The 19548-nt window shown below is 59.9% G+C and overlaps 1 protein-coding gene across 6 annotated transcripts in view; it reads right to left on the reverse strand.

Moving 5' to 3' along the window:
* DIP2A (disco interacting protein 2 homolog A) overlaps window positions 1-19548 on the reverse strand; it is a 93179-nt gene that overhangs the window by 15659 nt on the left and 57972 nt on the right. For all 6 annotated transcript variants that reach the window (XM_044250743.1, XM_044250742.1, XM_044250741.1 and 3 more), the window contains 13 exons: window positions 19275-19339; window positions 18963-19056; window positions 18276-18395; window positions 16430-16544; window positions 15101-15240; window positions 13336-13472; window positions 12847-12927; window positions 12423-12550; window positions 9988-10102; window positions 4141-4342; window positions 3085-3194; window positions 2924-3004; window positions 399-522 (listed from right to left, as the gene is read on the reverse strand). In XM_044250743.1, coding sequence (XP_044106678.1) covers window positions 399-522; window positions 2924-3004; window positions 3085-3194; window positions 4141-4342; window positions 9988-10102; window positions 12423-12550; window positions 12847-12927; window positions 13336-13472; window positions 15101-15240; window positions 16430-16544; window positions 18276-18395; window positions 18963-19056; window positions 19275-19339 — 1512 coding nt within the window. The remainder of the gene's footprint in view (window positions 1-398; window positions 523-2923; window positions 3005-3084; window positions 3195-4140; window positions 4343-9987; window positions 10103-12422; window positions 12551-12846; window positions 12928-13335; window positions 13473-15100; window positions 15241-16429; window positions 16545-18275; window positions 18396-18962; window positions 19057-19274; window positions 19340-19548) is intronic.

The following is a 19548-nucleotide window of genomic DNA, read 5'->3' on the forward strand; positions in this document are numbered from 1 at the left end:
CGAGGAAGACTCCGAGCCAGGACCTCACCGCCAGCCTGCGGGAAAGACGGGAGCCGCCTGCGCGTGCGGCCGGGGCCTCTGCAGAGGCAAACCAGCCTTCAGCCGATACGGTCTAGAGAGAGACCGAAGCCTGAGGATTAAAAGACTCCAAAAACCTATCAAAGTTGAAGAAAACTGGCAGACGAACCCGACGTGCAGGGCGCCCCACTGGGCAGAAGAGACAACGGACACCAGGGGCAGAGGCTGCTCTGGAGAGTGGAGGGCGTTGTGCTGGGGACACCTGGGGCGCGCGCTCCACATCGGTCCCCTGACCTGGCAGGCGGTTCCAGGGGGGTCTGCTCTATAATAACAGCGTGTCCCCAGCAGCGCAGAGCCGAGGGAGGTCTCCGTGTGCTTACCTGGCGGGTAGACCAAGGCCACGTGGTCCCCGGTGCTCAGTCTTGCCTTCTCCATCAGGGCGGCGGCCACCCTCTCTGCCCTCTTGTGCAGCTGGACACAGGTTGCAGTGCTGGTGACGGTCCCCTAGGAGAGTGGTCCCTGCGTGGGCGTGGGGCTGGGGGGCCGGGATCTTCTCCTCGGGCCCCCGTGCCCACGCTGCTCCTGCCCTGTACCTGCAACGCCCGTGGTCGGGGCCCGCGGCTCGTGCCGGGCTAGACACACCCCTGCTGTCTTTCCTAGTCATCTGTATCTCAGGGACAATCGCCAAAGGCGAGCTGTTTCTCCAGCAGGGAAGGGACAAGTCATGCAGTGTGTCCTGAGAGCCTGGAGCGGGGGCACGCTGCTTGTCCAGGACGGTCAGGGGCACAGCCATTAAAGAAAACTCTTGAGGGCGCCCCGTTGGCTCAGCTGGCTAAGAGTCTGACCCTAGATTTCAGCCCGGGTCATGATCTCAGGGTTGTGAGATCGAGCTCCAGGTCGGCTCTCCCTCTGCCCCTCCCCAACGCGCTCATGGGCACTCACTCACTCTGTCTAAAAAATTTTGTTAAATTAATTAACTAAGCTTAATTATAAAGAATAATGTAATAAATATCTAGGCTCTCCTTCCCGAATAATATTTTGCCACATAGTGTCTAAATCTGTTTTCTAAAACAAATCACCACCACCCTAATTCACCCCCCGTCCCCAGAAACCACCACGATCCTGACCAGAGACACAGAATGCCGCAGCAGAAGGAGACGCACGCCGCTAGGCTACGGGTCGTGCACGGTTAGGCCTCCCCTCCCCCACGCCACGGGCCTGCCCCTCGGAGCTCGGAGCTCATTGCAGACACACGGCGGCGTGGGCGGCAGGGGCTGGCTCACTCGCCCCCCATCTCTGCCAAAGACCTCGGGCCTGCAGACCAGTTCGCACCAAATCGGCTCACGGAGTCGGGCGGACCTCCGAGCTCTCGGAGTCCTTCTTAAGGAAATTAAAAGTGCAGCTCGGTCTGCACATACCGCCCCCGAACAACCCAGCCTCGACCAGAACCCCTCCCTTCGCCACTCCGAAGGCCAAGGCGCAGTCCACAGAGCCAAGCACAGAGGCCCTCCAGGCTGTGTGCAAGGGAGCTGGGCTTGCTTCTCCCAAGCCCAGCTGAGGGGCAGAAGGTCAGCTCCAGGCAGAGCCTGCCAGTCCCCCTGGATGGCCGCCTACATGGCCACAGGCCTCCTCCTAGGGCAGAGGCCAGCACGTCTTCAGGGACCCAAGGACATTTCAAAACCGAAGAAGGCTAACCACAAGAAATGTAAAGTTTTACCAGTGACTTAGAGGAAAGTCGGGAACGGATTTGGAAAAAACCACGCCCGTCTTCCGCAGGCCCCTCCTGAGCTCTTTCTCGGCTCCAGAGACCGTCCACCTCCCCACACATGTCCAGCAAGCACCTCCCCGTGGCCCTCACCCCAGGGCCCCTCCTCACTGAGCTGCCACCCCACACTCACCCTCCTGCAGCCCACAGGAGCCACATGGAACCCCAACCATCACGCGCCCACGGAGCAGTCCCACGCCGGCTTCTGGCCACACTCTCGGGGTTTGGGGTAACAGCCAGCAGCAGGCCTTGCTGCTCTGAGCCCCCGGCCCTCGGGGCCATGGCTTTGCTGTTCTCGTCTTCCGGTTCCCACCATGAGCTCATGAGCTCATTTTACCTGGGCCACTTGGGAATTCTGGCCATGTCCGTGCTTTGGAACTCAATCAATGATAAAACAAACGTTTTCCGAACACCATTCTACATCTGCGGGTACACGGTGAACAGAGAACATCACGTCTCCTACGGACCGTTTTCCAGCAGAGAAAACGCACTTCAAACGTCCCGAGGGCAGGACGCGTTTTCTCTGAACACCCAGATCCTAACAGGCATCAGCGAGTATTTTCTGAATGAAGAAGCAGTGGGCAGTGAGGAGCGTTAAGAAGAGCTAGACCAGCGTCTTCGGCGCCACAGCGACCTGCCCTGCACCGCGTCGAGCGCCACGGTCCTCCCGGCCTGCGTGCAACGCGTCAGAGTGAGACAGGACGTCCGCGGTTCTGTAACTTGTCCTGTTTCCACATTCTGTCCGCTGGCCCAGAGCCGGACGCGAGGTTCACAGCCCCTCCTTTCTACCCTAAGCACTCCCGGGGCGGAGAGATCACACTAAAAGGCAGCCAAAACCACGAAAGAGAATTTCTGGACCTATACTAGGACCAGGGCAGTAAACAGCGCCTGTCATGTTAAAGCCGTAAATGGGGAAGTCTAGATTCCTAATTTTTACAAAAGAAACGTTTTCTTCCAGCTCACCGAGAAGCCTCTCCGAGCACAGTGTCCCTAACTGGGAATTTTCCGTTAAACACAGCGACGTCACTGCCTGAGGGAGGAGACGCAGAGTCCCCCACCAGGAAGCACTGGGTGGGGAGGGTGGCGGGGGGCGCACTCTGGGCAGGGGCGTGGGGGGCAGAGCAGGGGAACCGGCCTCACCTTGGCGTTGAGCAGCAGGAACAGGGGGTGGTCAGGCGTGGTGTGCGCTCGCCACTGCAGCACGTCGGGCAGGAACAGGAACTGCGCAGACAGGCCCGCTCAGCCGCAGCCTCGCCGGGGCCTGCTCACGCCCTCCTCGCGCCCCGGGCACCGGCCATTACCTTTCTGGCCTGGTCGCTGTCCTCCAGGTGAGCCAGCTCCCTCCCTGAGGCCTGCGCGATCCTCTTACCCGCAACCAGGTTCCCCACGATCATGGAGGCCGGCCCCACCTCTGGAAAACGGGGTTTCTGAGTGAGCGGGTGGTGGCTCGGGGACAGGACCGGCCCGGGACCCTCCTGCCACAAGACTTTCTGTCTGAAGGAGGCGTTTCACTGTCCATTAAGGTGCTGAGCTTGGGAAACCAGCTGTAAGGGTCATGGTGAGCGACAAAGAGAATCCCTGCCTCCAACACAGGCAACCCCAGACTGAGACACTCGCCCCGCAGCGTGTCCCGGGGGGGGGGACTGGGCCTCAGCCACAGCCGCAGCGTGTCCCCGGGCGGGGGACTAGGCCTCAGCCACAGCCACGCTCCACAGTGGTCTTTTCCTGCTTCTTACACACCAAACAGGAAGGTAAATCTTCCTGAGTAAATGCATTTTATTTTATGATAACTTAAGTGTTCAATATTCAGTGAAAAAAAATTAGCATTACTAAAGATTCACAAAACCAAAGAACAAAAGTAACTGTCAAACCCGTCTTTAAGATTAGTTTTTCAGGCGTGAGATCAGGGAAGGGAGAGTAACCATCTGCGGAGGCCCCTGGAGTGCCGGCAGTCCTGGGCTGTCGGGGCAGCGAGGGGGCGTGCGCAGGCGTAGAGGGCAGCCCCCAGTCCCGGCCCCCCACGCCAGCCCCCAGCACTGACCCCCCAGCACTGAGCGGTTGCTCTCCCTCCCAAGCCCCACGTCTGCCCTTGGGCCGCACCTCTACGCCCTGGGAGCCGCCCCTTTCCTTCCAGGCCTCCGACGCCTGCGTTCAGTCGCCGGGATGAGTCCCAGCACACAGGTGACATGGTCAAGTTTCCTCGCCTGCGGCTTGGTTCCCGGGCGGCGGGAGATGGGGACCGCCCCTGAGGTCTGGCCCTTCCCCAGCCCCGGAGAGGCAGGCGCCACGAGGCCCGCACACTTGACCCCGAGCGTGGCTGCCACCGGCGCTGAGACCGGACGGACAGCTACACTGACCTGGTTGTTTCTGGCGAGGTTTGGGAAGGTTGGTGACACAGGTGTGCGGGCACATGAGCACATTGCAGGGGTGCAGCAGCCCCTCCAGGAAACGCTGCTTGGTTTCAGAAATGTGAATCCCTCCGAGAGGAGCCTTGGGCAGGGTGTTGGCAGGAACCAGCGCCAGACAGTACACGCCCACCTGGTGGATGCTGTCGACCGCCTGGAAGGGAACACCACCAGCTCAGAGGGACGGCGCGTGACACCCGACACACCACCTGGCCACGGGCGGCCCGGGCTGAGCCGCTCGCGGCTACGGGGGCCGGGAGGCTGCACCGGGGAGACACGCAGCTCTGAAGGTCGTGAAGACACTCTGCTCGACAAGAGAACACGGAAGGACGTGCATCCGTTTCTGTCATGGGACACACACGCCTACTGTGCGTCTGTGCACAAACTCGTAAACCCGAAAGTGCGTCTTTTCAGAAAGGAAAGTCAGATGAGCCCGTGGGGCTGCGGGGCAGAAACTGGACTTCTCCGAATTCACCCTGTGCTCAGATCTGACTTTGGAGGCATTTATATATTTTACAACGGAAAAACTTGAAATTTTAAAAAGCATTTCTGAACAGTCGGCAGTGAAATAAGGAAACGAACTCAGCTGAGCTGGAAGTAGGTTGTTGGAAAAGCCCCAGGGAGAGAATCTATTTAAAGTGGCTGTAAATGCGGTAGTTTGATTAGTCACCCCTAATGAGATAGGCCCTATGGGCAAAAAAAAAGTTAACCTGCCCTCAGAAATCTCGCATTTTAGAGGTAGTGTGGAGATTGCGGTGTGCAGCTTGGCTAAAGCCGATGAGGGATTCAGGAGCTGTTGGTCACAATTTGTCAGTGAGGGGGAAAGGAGGTCGGGGAGTTAAAGGAAAACTCTGTGCTCTCGAACTGGAGCTGGACCCAGCAGCGCAAACCCAGGACACAGGTGCCCTACAAACAGACATCAGTCCTGACTCTGTGCACTGAAGACAGCCCAGAAACTGTGAAGAGGCCAGTGACATCGAGTGCCCAGATGGTGGTCCTCAATTCCATCTCCCCTAGGAAGTAGCAGAGGCCCTAGCGCCCCAGCCGTGACAGGTCTCGGGTAGGAAACACACTGCCTCCTCCCAAGGAGCTGGGCTTCCTCGTCTCTGCTGCGCTGCTCCGGTCAGCTTTCCCCATCGGTAGCTCGGCTCTGAAGTCCCAGCAGAGCAGGGACCCCCGGAGCGGAGACCAGCTCAGAGGCAGCCGGATGCAGACGCTACCTTCCCGGAGGATTTCTGCCAGAAAACCCTGACTCTGATCCAATGACAATGTGCAGGGGCACTGCAGGGGACAGAAAGCTGCATCAAATGATGCCCCAGGGTCATCAGAATTCAGGCTACAGAAGCAAAACTGGCAACTTTGTCCACAAAGTAACCACCAGAAATCTACGACAGAGGAAGAATCTCTAGATTGAAGAAGACTTAAAGAACTTGTCCCCACCAAGTACAGTTTTTTTTTTTTAAACCTCATTTTGATCCTGAATCTAACCAACAAACTAAACATTAGATAATCGGGTAAGTCTGATTAGTGACTAGATATTAATTACAACAAGACGTTACTGTTAGGATAAAAACTCTGAACACAGCAGGTACAGAGGTAACGTACCTCAATATAAGAAAGACGGTATTTGACAAGCACAGCCAACACCATTCTCAAGGGTAAAAGCTGAGAACTCCTCCCCTAAGATGAGGGATGAGACAGGGACCCACACTCACCACTGCCACTCAGCATGCAGCTGGAGAACCCCGCCACAGCAATAAGGCAAGAAAGAAGAAGAGGCATCCAGATTGGAAAGGAAGAAGTAAAACCATCACTATAGATGACATGATGTCACATACAGAAAACCCTTAAGACTCCACCAAAAACTGTTAGAACTGACAAATATGTTCAGTAAAACCACAGGAATTATCTGCTGTGTCTCTGAATCAGCAGGAGAAATCGAGAAAACCATTCCATTTACAAATGCACCAAGATAATAAAATAAAATAGATTTAACCAAGGAGGTGAAAAACCTACACACTAAAAACTATGACACTGAAGAGAGAGATTGAAGACACAAAGAAATAGACATTCCATGCTCATGGATTAGAAGAATTAATGTTTTTAAAATGTCCATTCTACCCAAAGTAATCTACAGATTCAGTGCAATCCCTGATTCCAATGGCATTTTTCAAAAAACTAAAATAAATCCTCCTAAAATGTGTACGGAATCACAAAAAGACCCAAAGCACCCAAAGCAAACCTGAGGAACAGAGCTGGAGGTGTTCATGATTTTCAATTATGTCACGACGCTTTAGTAACCAAAACAGCACGGTATTAGCAAAAGAAGACACACACAGCCATGGAATACAAGAGAACCCAGGAATGACCCCAACACAGACGATCGATTAGTGTGTGACAAAGGGGGCAAGAACGCACCACGAGGAAGGGGCGGTCTGGGGGAACCGGACAGGAGAATGAAACTGGACCACCTTCTCACACCACCCGTGAAAATAAAATCAAAATTGATTAAAGACTTGAACGTGAGACCTGAAACCACGAAACTCCAAGAAGAAGACATAGGTGGCAAGCTCCCCGAGACAGGTCTTGTTGGTGATTTTACGGCTCTGACACCAAAAGCAAACATGAGCGAGAGGGACGACATCAAACAAAAAGGCTTCCGCACGGCAGAGGAAGCCATCGGCAAAATGAAAAGACGACCTTCTGGATCCGAGAAGGGAGCTGCAAGTCATGTCTCTGATAAGGGGTTAATACCCCAAATACATCAAGAACCCACACAACTCAACGGCAAAAACAAACAATCCAACTAAAAAATGCACAGAGGATCTAAACGGGCATTTTCCCAAAGAAGCCATACATGTGCTCAACAGGGACGTGGAAAGGTGCCCAACATCACCAGCTATCTGGAAAATGAACATTTTTAAAAGTGAGATCCCACCGCACACCTGTCAGAACAGCTAAAATCAACAACACGAGAAAGGGCAGGTGCCGGCGAGCGTGCGGAGAAAGGGGAGCCCCGTGCACGGCTGCTGGGAACGCCAGCCGGGGCAGCCACTCTGGAGGACAGCGTGGAGGGTTCCCAAAAGGCTAACAATAGAGCTGCCCTAGACCCAGCAACCGCACTGCTGGTGTCTTCCCAAAAGCACTGAAAATGAGATAAAGAGATAAAGGCTTCCCTACGCGTGTCGCAGCACCATCTACAAGAGCCAAGACAGAAGCGGCCCGAGCGTCGCGGACTGTCGGTCGGGCCGAGGGCGTGCGCACACACACGACCGAACACTCCTCAGCCACGAAGAAGGACGAGCCACTCGTGGACGTGGACGTGGACGCACCCCGAGGGGAGAAGCGGAGTAAGTCGGAGAGAAACACGCCCCACGGGAGTCACTGCCCCGTGCGATGCTAACCGAGCTGACGGATACAGAGCGGCGGGCGTGGGCGTGGGCAGGACGGAGGGAGGGTCAGAGGCCACGAGCCTCCGGTCACAGAGCAGAGTCTGGGGGGGCAGTGCTCGGTGACCAGAGACAAGGCTGTACTGGACACGCGGGAGCGGCCGAGACGGTAGATCCTACAAGTCCTCGTCACGAGAACATTTGTGGTTATACACGGTGAGCGTCTGCCAGACTTACCGCGGGATCACGTCACAGAGCGAACAAATCACACTGCACACCTGAGATTAGGGTGAACATCAATCATCTCAATTTTAAAAAATAAGAAAATTACTAACATTAGAGATGTGATAACGGTTATTCCTAGTGTAAAGAAACAGTAAAATCTTTACAGATACAATGTGATGTTGGCATGACTTCAGAACACTCCTGCGGGAGAAGTGGGGAGGCCAGGTGAGGACACGGTCAGGACCTGGACTGGCAAGTGCCGAGCAGGGTGACAGGAATGTGGGTTATTATGTCACTTCTGAATGCTGGCGGGATTGGTGAGGTCTAGAGCCAACGATCAAGGAAGAATTCTTGAGGCATCTTTGGTGCCAAAAGGGTGGTTTTATGAAAGCTGTGGGGACGGGACCCTGTGGGCAGAGGGGGCCGCTGCCCTGGGACTGTGAGGGGTGGCTGATGATACACTTTCCCACTGGGGAGGTGAAGACGAGGGAGGTGTCCAAAAGCACTTTGACCTGCTGAAGGAGACTGCGGGACCCTGGAGGCCCGGGTCAAGTAAGGGTGGTTTCTCCCTGCAGCACGGCAGCAACGCTAAGATAGCAGGGGGCTTCCCGGAGGAAGGTGACCCTCTGCCGCCTCAAGCACAGGCCGCAGGTCACGAGGACGTTGAACTTGATCCCCATTCCCTTCTGCCTCTGTCCCCCACATCAGTCACACCCTTGGTTTTGTTTGCTGTATTAGAACTATTCCATAACAACCCACCACAAATTCTATTGAAAGTCCGCGTTGGGAGACACGAGTGGGGAGCACTTTCTGAGGCTCGGTCGCCGGCTCTCCCGACGCGTGGGCAGCTCCACGCCCGTCTCTGCCAGCTTCAGGCCCCCCCCACCAACTGGCCAAGGAGGGACACCAGAGGAAACACCCCGAGGTCTGTACACCACTGCCCACGGCAGCTTTGTTCATCAGGCAGAAATGGGCAACCCACACGCCCGTCAGGGTGTGAACAGGTAAGCGAAGAACCACCACCAGGCTTGGAGAGGAAGGCCCAGCCCCCACGCGACATGAGCCGTCCCAAAGCCTCACGGAGGGAAGGAAGCGAGACAGGAGGCAAACGCCGTGTGAGTCCCTTTCCTGAGACCGTCTATGGCAGAAAGGGAGACGCGCCGTGCGGACACGCAGCCGACCGGGGGCTCTCGGGCTGGGCAGCGCGGCGGAGCTGGGGCCCCGGGAGAACCTGCCGGCACGGCGGAAACACTCCGCGTCCTCGTGATCGCGCTGCGCTGGCTACCTGGGGCGTACGGCTGTGGACGCTCACCGCCCGCACCCACAGATGGGCTCATTGGACGGGGGAATCGCATCCCGTCGAGTCAACCGAAAACCCCCACTGGACGGTCCCCGTAAGCTGTGCGCACTTCACCAAACGTAAATTTTACTCCTTTCCCCCAGAGTAGTAGGCAGGACTCCCGTTCGGGGTTTAAGGAAGTGAGGGCGACCTAGCGCGCCCTGAGGAGTGCACAGGGACAGGGGCGTGATGGGCAAGGGTGATGACGTGGTGGCCACGGCAGGACCTAAACGTGGGCATTAGGGACTTTCTGCGTGACGCTTTGACATTTTCGTAACGGGACACAGGAAACCACCACCGTGTGGTGGCGTGTAAGCTCGGTGCTCCCAGGCCCCCAGGGCCATGGCCTGGTCTGAGCCTACGTAACGTCTCAACTGATCTCACCCCAACCGGCGGGGCGGGTATGGGGCTGCTGTTCTATGTATTCCCTGTACGGAATTACAGCTTCCGGTGCTGTCTGTCACCTCACCAAGCCCGGATTTCTTTGGCGCCTGCTGGGTGCAAGCAGGATGAGGCCGTGCCGGGTACAGGCAGCACCAGGGGGAGGCAGTGCCAGGGGGAGGCAGTGCCAGGGGGAGGCAGCATGGGGCAGGGGGGAGGCAGCATGGGGCAGGGGGGAGGCAGCACAGGGCAGGGGGGAGGCAGCACAGGGCAGGGGGAGGCGGCACGGGGGCAGGAAGCCTGCGACTCTCAGGAGGTCGAGCCGAGATCCCGTGTCAGGCGAGCGGACACCCGGCCTGCTCGGCCTGGAGCCAGAGACGGGGTTAGACAGGCCAGGCTCTGCCCTGCGCCCTCGGACTCCTGGGAACCACGCGCCCCCAGGCCGCAGCCGGCCGCCGGGCCCACCTGCAGCACGCGGCTCATCCACTGGAAACTGTCCTCCTCGGAGGCGTCGGGCCGCTGCTCGGCCACCAGGACGATCCGGTCGTCATTCAGCACCGTCACGGAGAACACCGCGATCCTGGGGGGGGGACGAGGACACATGACCACCCGCAAAGGACAGCAAACGGGACGCAGACCCTTCCTCTCCCTCAAAACGGAGGGTGCAGACAGGCTAAGGCTGAAGAGACTCTAACCGTGGCCGCGGCTGAGAACCAGAGACGCGACCTGGCCTCCCGTAGGGCGGCTGAAGTAGCTCCGATTCGCTAAGACAAAATGACTTTGGTGCAAAGCAAAACCACCAGACACGGATCTTAAAAGAAAACTTCCCTTAATTATAATGTTGATGCACGGAATACGTTTCTCCGCACACATCTCCGTCTAGAAGGACTAGCGGTCGGAAGGGTCAATCGGCCTGACTCCGTCGGTCCCGCGGAACATGTCGGTGTCTGTCTCTGCACTTGCTGCCTTTGCCTCTTACCCTGGGAGGCGGTTCTCTCCCCTTCCCTGTCGGACCAGAAGCTGGCCTCCCCCAGGCCCCACACCTCCCCCCAGCACCCCTGCTGCTCCAGTTCTGGGCCATCGCAGCACACTCGCGTTCTCTTGTTCTCCTGTGGGCGGGTGTGCACACGCACACTTCGCCCAGCACCAAATTTCTCCTGCTTTCAGACATCTTGAATGCATCTCAGTAACCCCAGCGAAGCTGTTCTCACAAGAAGTGTCTTTTGCTAACACAACTTCTGAAACTTACATTCCCAAGAATATTTTTATTACAACGGCACAATTAAGTAACAATTTGGAAAAATGTAAAATCTAAGTTAAAAACTCTGTTTAATAACTTAAAAACATAACTGCACTGCTGCCTTCTTGGGCTAGTCCCAGCGCTGGGGACTTTCATGCCTTCTGCTTGACCCTAGTGCTGGACCCTTCTCGAGTCCCACAAACCTGGTCTCCGGCCGCTCAGATGCCCCCCACCCCCGCCGCCCTGTGCGCCCCCCCCACCCCGTCTGCTATTTCCGTGCTGCCCCTCTCCGGTTGTGCAACCTTGTGTCTTGCACCTCTGGAGGACTTCCTTAACCTGACTCTCGGCTCATCACTTCCTTCCGGCTACTTACTCCGTCTCCTGCGCTGGTGTTGGAGAACAAAGAACCCGTGTCGTGTGCGTCAGACCATTCCCGAGACCTTCTACTCTCTATCGGCTATGGCTCCCTTTCTCTCTCGGTTTTTTTTTGTTTTGTTTTTTTTTTAAAGAGCAAGTGAGGGAGCCCAAGCAGGGGACAGGCAGAGGGCAGAGGGAGAGAGAGCGACTTAAGTAGGCTCTGTGCCCAGGGCAGAGCCCGAGGCAGGGCTCAAGAATCAGACGCTGAACTGAGTGACACCCCCCCCCCCCCGCAGGCGCCGCTGTGGCTCCAGGTCAAGGTGGTTGTGGTGGGGGGGACAGGCAGGCACCCTGCTCACCGGCAGACGCAATCACCCGTGCCCTCCCCACCGCTCACGACGTCACCTCGTCAGCTGCGGCTCAGGCCCAGCCCGCACCTCCAGGTTCTGTCAGGTCCCGGGGGCCTCCCTACCCCACCCCAGAAACAGGCACTGGCCACCCGGGCACCCACACCAACAGCGTCCCACTTCTGCTGTGAGGGCAGGTCATGAGGTCCTGGCGGCCTCCACTCGGGCACCCACACAGGCCTGACCTGCTGGTTTCTCCTTGGTGGGCACCCCACACTCCTGTCATCCCGACCGACAAGAGGGCCAGCAGCACCCACTTGGCAGGACTCCCGAACGATTTCTCTAAGGAATATTCAAAGGCAGGGCCTGGCCAGGCTCACAGGTACCCTGCTTTGAGTAATAAAAGCACCCCTTTGAGAAGAAAATAATTTAAAAATGCAGCCAGCTGAGCGGGCCAGCTAGGAGAAGGGGCTGCTCCCCTCAGGACAAAGAGCTCGGAGCTGAACAGAGCCAGACACAGCTTCCCTCATCGCCCCCCAGCTGCCCGGGCTCAGAAAGGGTTTGCCTAACACACTCCGGACGCTCAAGAGCTGCCCCACCCAGGGGCGAGGCAGGGCCCTCCTCAGCCTCGCTAACCCTCAGCAGAGAAGAGAACTGACGTTTGTGATTCAGAGAAACTGGCCCTCGGCTGCTGCAGTCTGAGTGTGTGAGGTTCTGGCTGCTAAAGCCGATGTTCCTTGGGCCCCGTCCTCTTCAAGACCCACAGGAGCCCCGTGGGCAGGGAGGACACTAACGGGCTCTGGCTGCAAATATCGTCCTTTTTCCTGGGCAGGTTTTCTGATGAACAGGAGTTCCTAGGCTTTGTGTACCCGAGGCACTGGACCTGGCTGCTACTGCAGATGGACTCGCGGACTTCAAGCGGAGGAGGAGGGTTCTAGAGGCCCGCAGCGCATCACCTGCCTCTGTAGACAAACTTCATGGGCTCCACGGCCAGCGCAGTGGCCACGATGTCATCTGCATTGTGTCTGCGAATTCCAACCACCATCAGCCCATCCAGCTTGCCCACAACAAAGACCAGGTTATCCTGGAAGCAAGGACATAGGTCAGGACTCGGGACATGCAGGCCCTGGGGGTCGGGTAGCTGATAGCTGCTGCAGGCAGCAGACAGCACACAGAAAGCAAGGAACACGCAGACGGGGTCCTGCATCCCGGTGGGTGGGGCTGGAGACAAGGGGACGTGGCGGGGGGGTGCTGTCCTAGGGACTGTGGGACATGGGGAGCTTCCCTGCTCCCCTAGATTGGCGCTGGATGCCAGCGCACCCCTCCATGGAGCTGTGGGCATGTCCGGAGGCCCAGGTCGTGGTAGCAGGACGCACTCACCGGCCCGATGAAGCCCAGCAGCCCCGTCCTGGTGAAAGGCCTGTCAGACACGGGTGCGCCTCCTGCCGTGACCGGGACGGTCTGCCAGAGCAAAGGGGGGCACGTTAGGCTGTGCTGGACGGACAACGGACCAACCGGCCAGGTGGCCAGGGTACGGCTTCCCCAGATGAGGCTGCCGCCACGGATCCCTGGTGGGGAACAGGCCGCCCCAAGGCCAGAGGCTCTGTCAGTAGATGACGCGCTCCTCAGACTCCTGCACCCAGCATGGTCCGGGTTCCTCCTGCGACCCCTTCTGTGACCCCTTGTCTCCCTGGGCCCAGCACCTGGCTCTGAGGAGCAGGCACTTGCCAGACTCTTGGCGCACGTGAAGCGCGGGCTTCCGGGGCCGGCCTCGGCCCCATCAGGCTGGAGACCCGCTGCACCCTGCCTGCCGCCCTCCGTGGACGCTCTGGAATTCACCTGCACAGAAAGGGCAGGAGACGTACAAACCTCGAAGACGCTCTTAGTGATGCCCAGCAGTCCGTAGTACGCGGTGCCGGTGGCGCCGGAGCTCACGCAGATCTCCCCGACCTCGTCGGTCTTGCAGAGATAAGGGGCACCTTCCACCTTCACAACACACACGTCAGCTAAACAGAGAGAAACCCTCGGAGTCATCGACGAGAACGCCACGTGAACGGGCTCACTCACAGAGGACGACCTGCGCGTCCACGTGCGGTTACGGAAACAAAGCGTCCCACGCGCAGGGCGCTCTGACAACGCGCTCGAGCCGGTGTGCGTCCTTCGGCGTCTAACCGACTCACGATGCATCCTGCACGTACGAAGCCCGGGCTGATGGGGCACCCGCTCTCTCAGGGACAGATTCCGTGCCCCCTCCTTGTGTCACCACCCTGAACCCACGGGCAATGCTGGCTGGCCCGTCCCGTGCCGTAGCCCCATGCACCCTGTAGCCTTGGTGTGGCCCTTCCCATAGCCCAGCCACCCCTGATCAGCTGTCATTAAGCGGCTCCCCACCGACAACCCCGCCTGCTGCCCACCCTGGGCACAGGAGACCCCGCCTGTCAAGTCAGTGCAGTTTCAGGCCACTCACGCCACAGAGCAGGCACCCACACCGGCCTCCAACCCAACACGCAGCGGTCCGTTAAAGAAAACGAATTAAGCAGCCTCTGGTCCCCGGGCATGGCCCCTTCCCCCAAGGATGGCAATTAGCAAGAGAGAAAGGGGCAAAGGGGTGCCCATTCCCATTTCCTTCGGCCCACAAATGAGACCATAGACCACAGAGGCCCTGCTGGAGGAGGAGGCTGGTGGGCACAGACACTCCCACAAGCGCGCATTCGCCGCAGAGACCCTGATCTAATTCACAGCGGGGGCGAACGCGCTGAAAGGCTGGGTCTCCGCGAAACACAAGAGACCGTCAGCCTCAACAAGTCAGTCAGCTCTGCAAGGGTCAAACTAACAGGTGCCGACCTGGGGAGCAGGTGAGCACAGACACACACCCACGCACACGCTCGCACACTCTGGGGGAGCGCTGTGCACGCACACACACGCGCACACGCACGCTCGCACTCGGGACCACGGTGCACACACGCGCACACCGGGCGGGTCAGAACAGCTGCCCACGGATCTCAGGAGGGCCCGCGTGGCGAGGAGGAAGCCGAGCAGCTGTGAGGCCCCACGGCGAGGGCGCCGGAGGGCGGCAGCAGAGAGCGTCCCCCACTCCGGGCTGTCCCGGGGCCTCCTGCGCCAGGCTGCGGGCTCCCCGTGCGGCGCTCCGCTGGGGAGCCACGGCAGCGCTCCATCGGCCGCTCCGCGGGGCCGGCGTTCAGGCCCGGGGGCTCCGCGGGCAGGAGGCTGCGCACAGGAACCGCTGCGCCCTGCGGAGCGCCGCTCCTGACCGACACGTCCCGGTCGCCCGCCGCGGGCAGGAGCCGGGCGTCGGGCTGTCTGAAGACACCGGGTGCCGTGAGCTGCCGGCGCCTCCACGATGCCCGCCCCGGACAGGCAGTCGCGCTCCGGTCCCCAGACACCAGACTGCCGCACACCGCGCGGGGGCCACGCCCCTGGTGCTGTTGCTCGACCTGAACTCCCGTACAAAGGCAGGCAAAAACCGGAAAACATAGGACTATGAGCTGAAACCCCAGTTCACGTGGGAAAACCCGGCTAGAAAGACTTTGGTTCGTGGCACGCCGAGAGCACACTCCGGCCTCCGGGAACGTCAAGCCGCGGTGGGACCCGACACCGCCAGCTTGTCCCTCACCTCCCGGCAGCGCCTGACCGACGTCCTGAACGGTAAGGACGGACAACTTTTCTTCAGCATCAACTCTGATCACACCGAAGCTGAGACCGTTCATCGACAGGACGGCTCTTCTCGGGGGAGGTCCGCCCAGCTCCGGCGGCCTGGGAAACAAAAGCAGACACACTGACGAGGGGGCAGCGCAGGGGGCGGGGTCCGTGCCCAGCTTGCCTGCAGGACCACACACGGCTGGCCGCGGGGACCGGCTGCCCGAGGGTGCCACGGCATCTCTGCCTCGCACGCCGCTCTGCACGGGGGCCTGCACTGTCCTCCCACCCGGGGGCCTCGGGCGGGCCTGTGGCCACAGTCTAAGGGACGCTCTGTGACTTCCCCGGAGAGGCCCTAAGGCTGACTGAGCTTCCACCTGGCTTTGCGGAGACACTTGTCGGGAGCCCTGGGCAGCAGCAGACAGGTACCAAGGAAGCCAGAGCAGCCCCCAACACGCCCAGTCCAGAGACCAGAGGCTGCAAGCCGGACTGCCCAGCGCAGCCCTTCCCAAAGCCCTGACGCAGGAAGCAGAAGTGCAGCGGCGGATGCCGCCAGGCGTGGGAGTGACGTGTCCCGTGGCCAGAGAGCACCACAGAGCAGAGGAATGAGGAACACCTTACGGTCTGTGAAGCATAAAGAAATCCTTTCTCTGATGAGTTATTAAAATTTTCGGATTATTTAATACTTGTACATATGGAAGCGCAGACTATTCATGGCACACTAATACAACACAAGACCACAATCACCGCTGGTTTATCTAACAACTGGCCAGAGGGCAGAAAACCCCCGCACAGACACCCACAACTGCGAGCACAGCGCCCTCCTCCCAGGACAGCCCCCAGAGGCCGCTGCGGACAGGAGCCCTAGGGCAGGCGAGAGGCGACCCAGGAAGGGACAGGTAGCCTGCTAGGAGCAGGAAGGACCAGAGCCTGCCAGCTCTGAGGTCTCCCAACCCCACCGTCCAGGCTGAGATGGGGGAGCACGGCCCCCACCAGCTGCCGGGCGCCCTCGGGCAGGGAAGGGCTCTGGGCTGTCACGCCCACGAAGCCCTCGGAGGGAAACCAGCCCAGAGACCACAGCCCGGGCAGCCGCCACCCCCTATGTCGCGGCACGGATCCAGGCTGGCGGGAGACACGCGGCCAGCACAGGGCGAGGGGCCTGGTGCCCGGGCTGCCCCCCACCACACGCACGCGCCTGGGACACTGGCACATGGCTCCGTGCGGCCTGCTGCTTCGAGAAAGGCCGGCCACGCTCGGCAGCGCAGGACAGCAGCGGCATGAGTGGACGGAGAGGCGGCCGCCTTACCTGCGGATGGCCACCGTCAGCGCCTCAGGGGAGCTGGCACAAGGACAGATGACCTCGGGCCTCAGCCCTCTGGACTGGAAGACATTGAGGAACGCGTCACAGGAGGATATGGACCCTGCGTGAGACAGAGGGAGCCGTGGGGTAACTGGACGGCTGGCAGGGAGGGCCCAACCGCCCATGAGCTCCAGGGCGTCGTGACATCAGGAGCCTCGAGGGGGCGGGGGGCGGCTTCCAAGGAAAACACGATGCGTCTGGAAACCACCAGCAGGTAGAGTGGGACACTTCCAGGGCAGGCCTCTGTTTCGCCCCCGCGCGGTGTCTGAGTGCAGACTCACAGCCTGCCCCGGCCTCGCCGCATCTCCTCACAGCTGGGCTGAGTGGGAGGTGACCAAGGAGCGATTCTGGGGCGAGCCCCCTCACGGTGAGGCCCAGGTGCACGAGAGCGCCTGCCGGAGGGCCTCGGGGCACGGATTGGCCAAGTAACCCCCACAGGGCAGCCCACGCAAGGTCCCCAGGCTGCCCCCGCTTCTCCCCTACTCGCCCCGGCCAGTCTGAGGCGTTGCAGATATGGAAGCCCAGCTCCCCAGCAGGGGGGCTGCCGCGGCTCGGGGCTGCACCCCTCGGGACCCCAGGGCTGAACCCCACCCCTCAGGCACCTGCCACAGCGAGGCTCGAAGGAAAGGAGGGTGCTGTGTGCGGCTCTCGCTGGGCACTGGCAGACGGCAGAGCACACAAGACAAGCCGCTGGTTCAGTACCACAGGGAACCAGACGGCACGTGGAGGGGCAGGATCTAAGGTCTGTGGGGACGGGGTCCAGGGAGGGCTCAGTGGTGGGAAAGCCTGGCCACCAGGAAAGGAGCTGCTGGGGGCGCGGCAGGGCGGAGGACACGCGGGGGAGTGGTGCAAGGCCCGGGCACGCGGCTGGGTTCAGGCGGGTGTGGGGATGCAGAGCACCCAGCCCCGGGCGTCTCAGAGGCAGGACGGAGGCCCTGCTGGGGACGGGTAGAGGAGCTGGATGGCAGGGTGCCCTCCTGAGCAGTGGGCACCCAGGGGCGCAGGGATGTCGGGGCCCTCCTCACAGGGAACTAGAGGAAAGGCCAGCCTCTGGGCTGGGAAGCTTTAGGGCAAACCCTGCAAGACAGCTGTGAACCCAACGAGAAAACCCACCTACCCCGTCGAGGGCTTGTGCTACACAGAAACCCCCCAAAGGTCCACCAGGCCTCCCCAAGGAACCACGCGTGGAAGGCCATGGACAGCACCAATGAGCAGCCTCGCTCAGCCCCTGCAGAACCCAGGGTGCTCGGGGGCGTGACGGGAAATCCCAGCAGGAGGTCGGGGCCAAGGACCGGGGGCCGGGACAGGTGCCTGGTCCATGTCTAAATTCCAGTAATTTCTTAATGTATCTTCTGTCCACGGTGTTAAAATTGCTTTTAAATGCAGCGCCTTGGGGTGCCTGAGTGGCTCAGTGGGTTAAGCCGCTGCCTTCGGCTCGGGTCATGATTCTGGGGTCCTGGGATCGAGTCCCACATGGGGCTCTCTGCTCACCAGGGGCCCTGCTTCCCTCTCTCTCTCTCTGCCTGCCTCTCTATCTGTGATCTCTGTCTGTCAAATAAACAAATAAAATCTTTAAAAAAAAAAATGCAGCGCCTTCATGAACAAGCACGAGATACACCAGCGGGTCCCCCCGGAGGGCGTGCAGCACGGCCCACGGCAGGCCTGTTGCAGCTGCAACACCGCAGCGCTGTTCCTCGGCGTGCCATACTTGACCCCCTTCCCTCCCACGCCAGGCCTGCTGGGGAGGCCACGGCGGCCACGGCCAAGGCCACGCTCAGCCGGGCTTACTCACACGGGTTGGCGCCGTCGGCCACGATCAGCATGCGCAGGGAGCTGAGGCTGATGTCCCTCTGGCCTCGCTGAGCCAGGAGAGACCAGTGCATGTCGCGGGACTTCACCAGTGCGGCGCGGGCTGCGGAGGGGAGCGTGGAAGTGCCCTGAGTCACAGGAAAGCGGTCCCCTGGCCTCTCACAGACCCACCCGCATCAACACAGGTCCCCGGGACAGCGTGCGTGAGGACAGACCCAGGGCCCAGCCTCGGGGCTCACCAAGGGGTCCCCCAGCCCCACTGGAGCAGAGCCCAAGGGACGAGGAAGCCCTGTGGTGACCCAGGCGGGGGCAGGCCAGTGGCCCTCTGTCTACACTGCTTCCTTAGAATCAAGAGCTCTGCCGCCGGTGAGAGCCTCGGATGAAAACCATCTCCAGGACTAAGAACCGGGGGTGCTAGTGTGACTGGGAAGAGTTGGAGAGAACAAAGAGTGGCCGATGGTGTCGGCAGAGGAGGCCGTCAGGGGCCCTGCGCCCAGGCCACGCAGAGTCCATCACTGAGGGGGTGGCCTGGCGCCGCGGGCAGGAGGGGCGCCACAGCCCGTCCCCGCCGGTCGGCGAGCCGGCTTCACTGCTTTTTCCCTCACCGAGGTGACAACAGAGGGACTTGCTGCGTGGAGGAGGGGTCCGGGGACGGCGTCTCTCCCGTTACCTTTATACGAACACACTTTCTGGATCCAGGACAGAGGGTTCACCTTCATGAGCGCGTACGGGACGCTGACGACGTGCATCCTGTTCAGCACGCTCTGCGGGAGAGACGGGCGCTCAGGGCGGGCCTCGCTGTGGGGCGGCAGAGGCCACACCGCGCCCGCGGGGCACAGAGAGCAGCCCGGCCTGCTCTTGCCGACCCTTCAGATAAGGGCTGACTGCACCACCTAAAAGCAGGGTTCGGTGGCATCTCTTGGTACGAGGCCTCAGGGTCCCTCGAGTCCAACCACTAGACCGCAGGGCAAAGGACACTCACTGTTAACACTCCGTGCCACAGCCCGGCATCCCGCTTGAAATCCAGCACATTCGTCAGTGTCTCGGCTGCGAGGGGACAAAGATGGTGAAACCGCTTGTGACCGTCTTCACGGGTCACGCGCATTGTTCAAGAAACTGTGAGGTGAAGACATCAGCGGCACAAGAGCTCTAGGAAATGCACAGCATCTGAGAACACCAGGCACCAGTCAACCAATCGTCTTGGTTATTGATTCAAATGACCAGAAACACTCAGAAGCAGGTGATGCACTTTGGGA

This window comes from Neovison vison, chromosome 6, assembly GCF_020171115.1.
Source record: "Neovison vison isolate M4711 chromosome 6, ASM_NN_V1, whole genome shotgun sequence".
Classification (NCBI taxonomy): Eukaryota; Metazoa; Chordata; class Mammalia; order Carnivora; family Mustelidae; genus Neogale; species Neogale vison.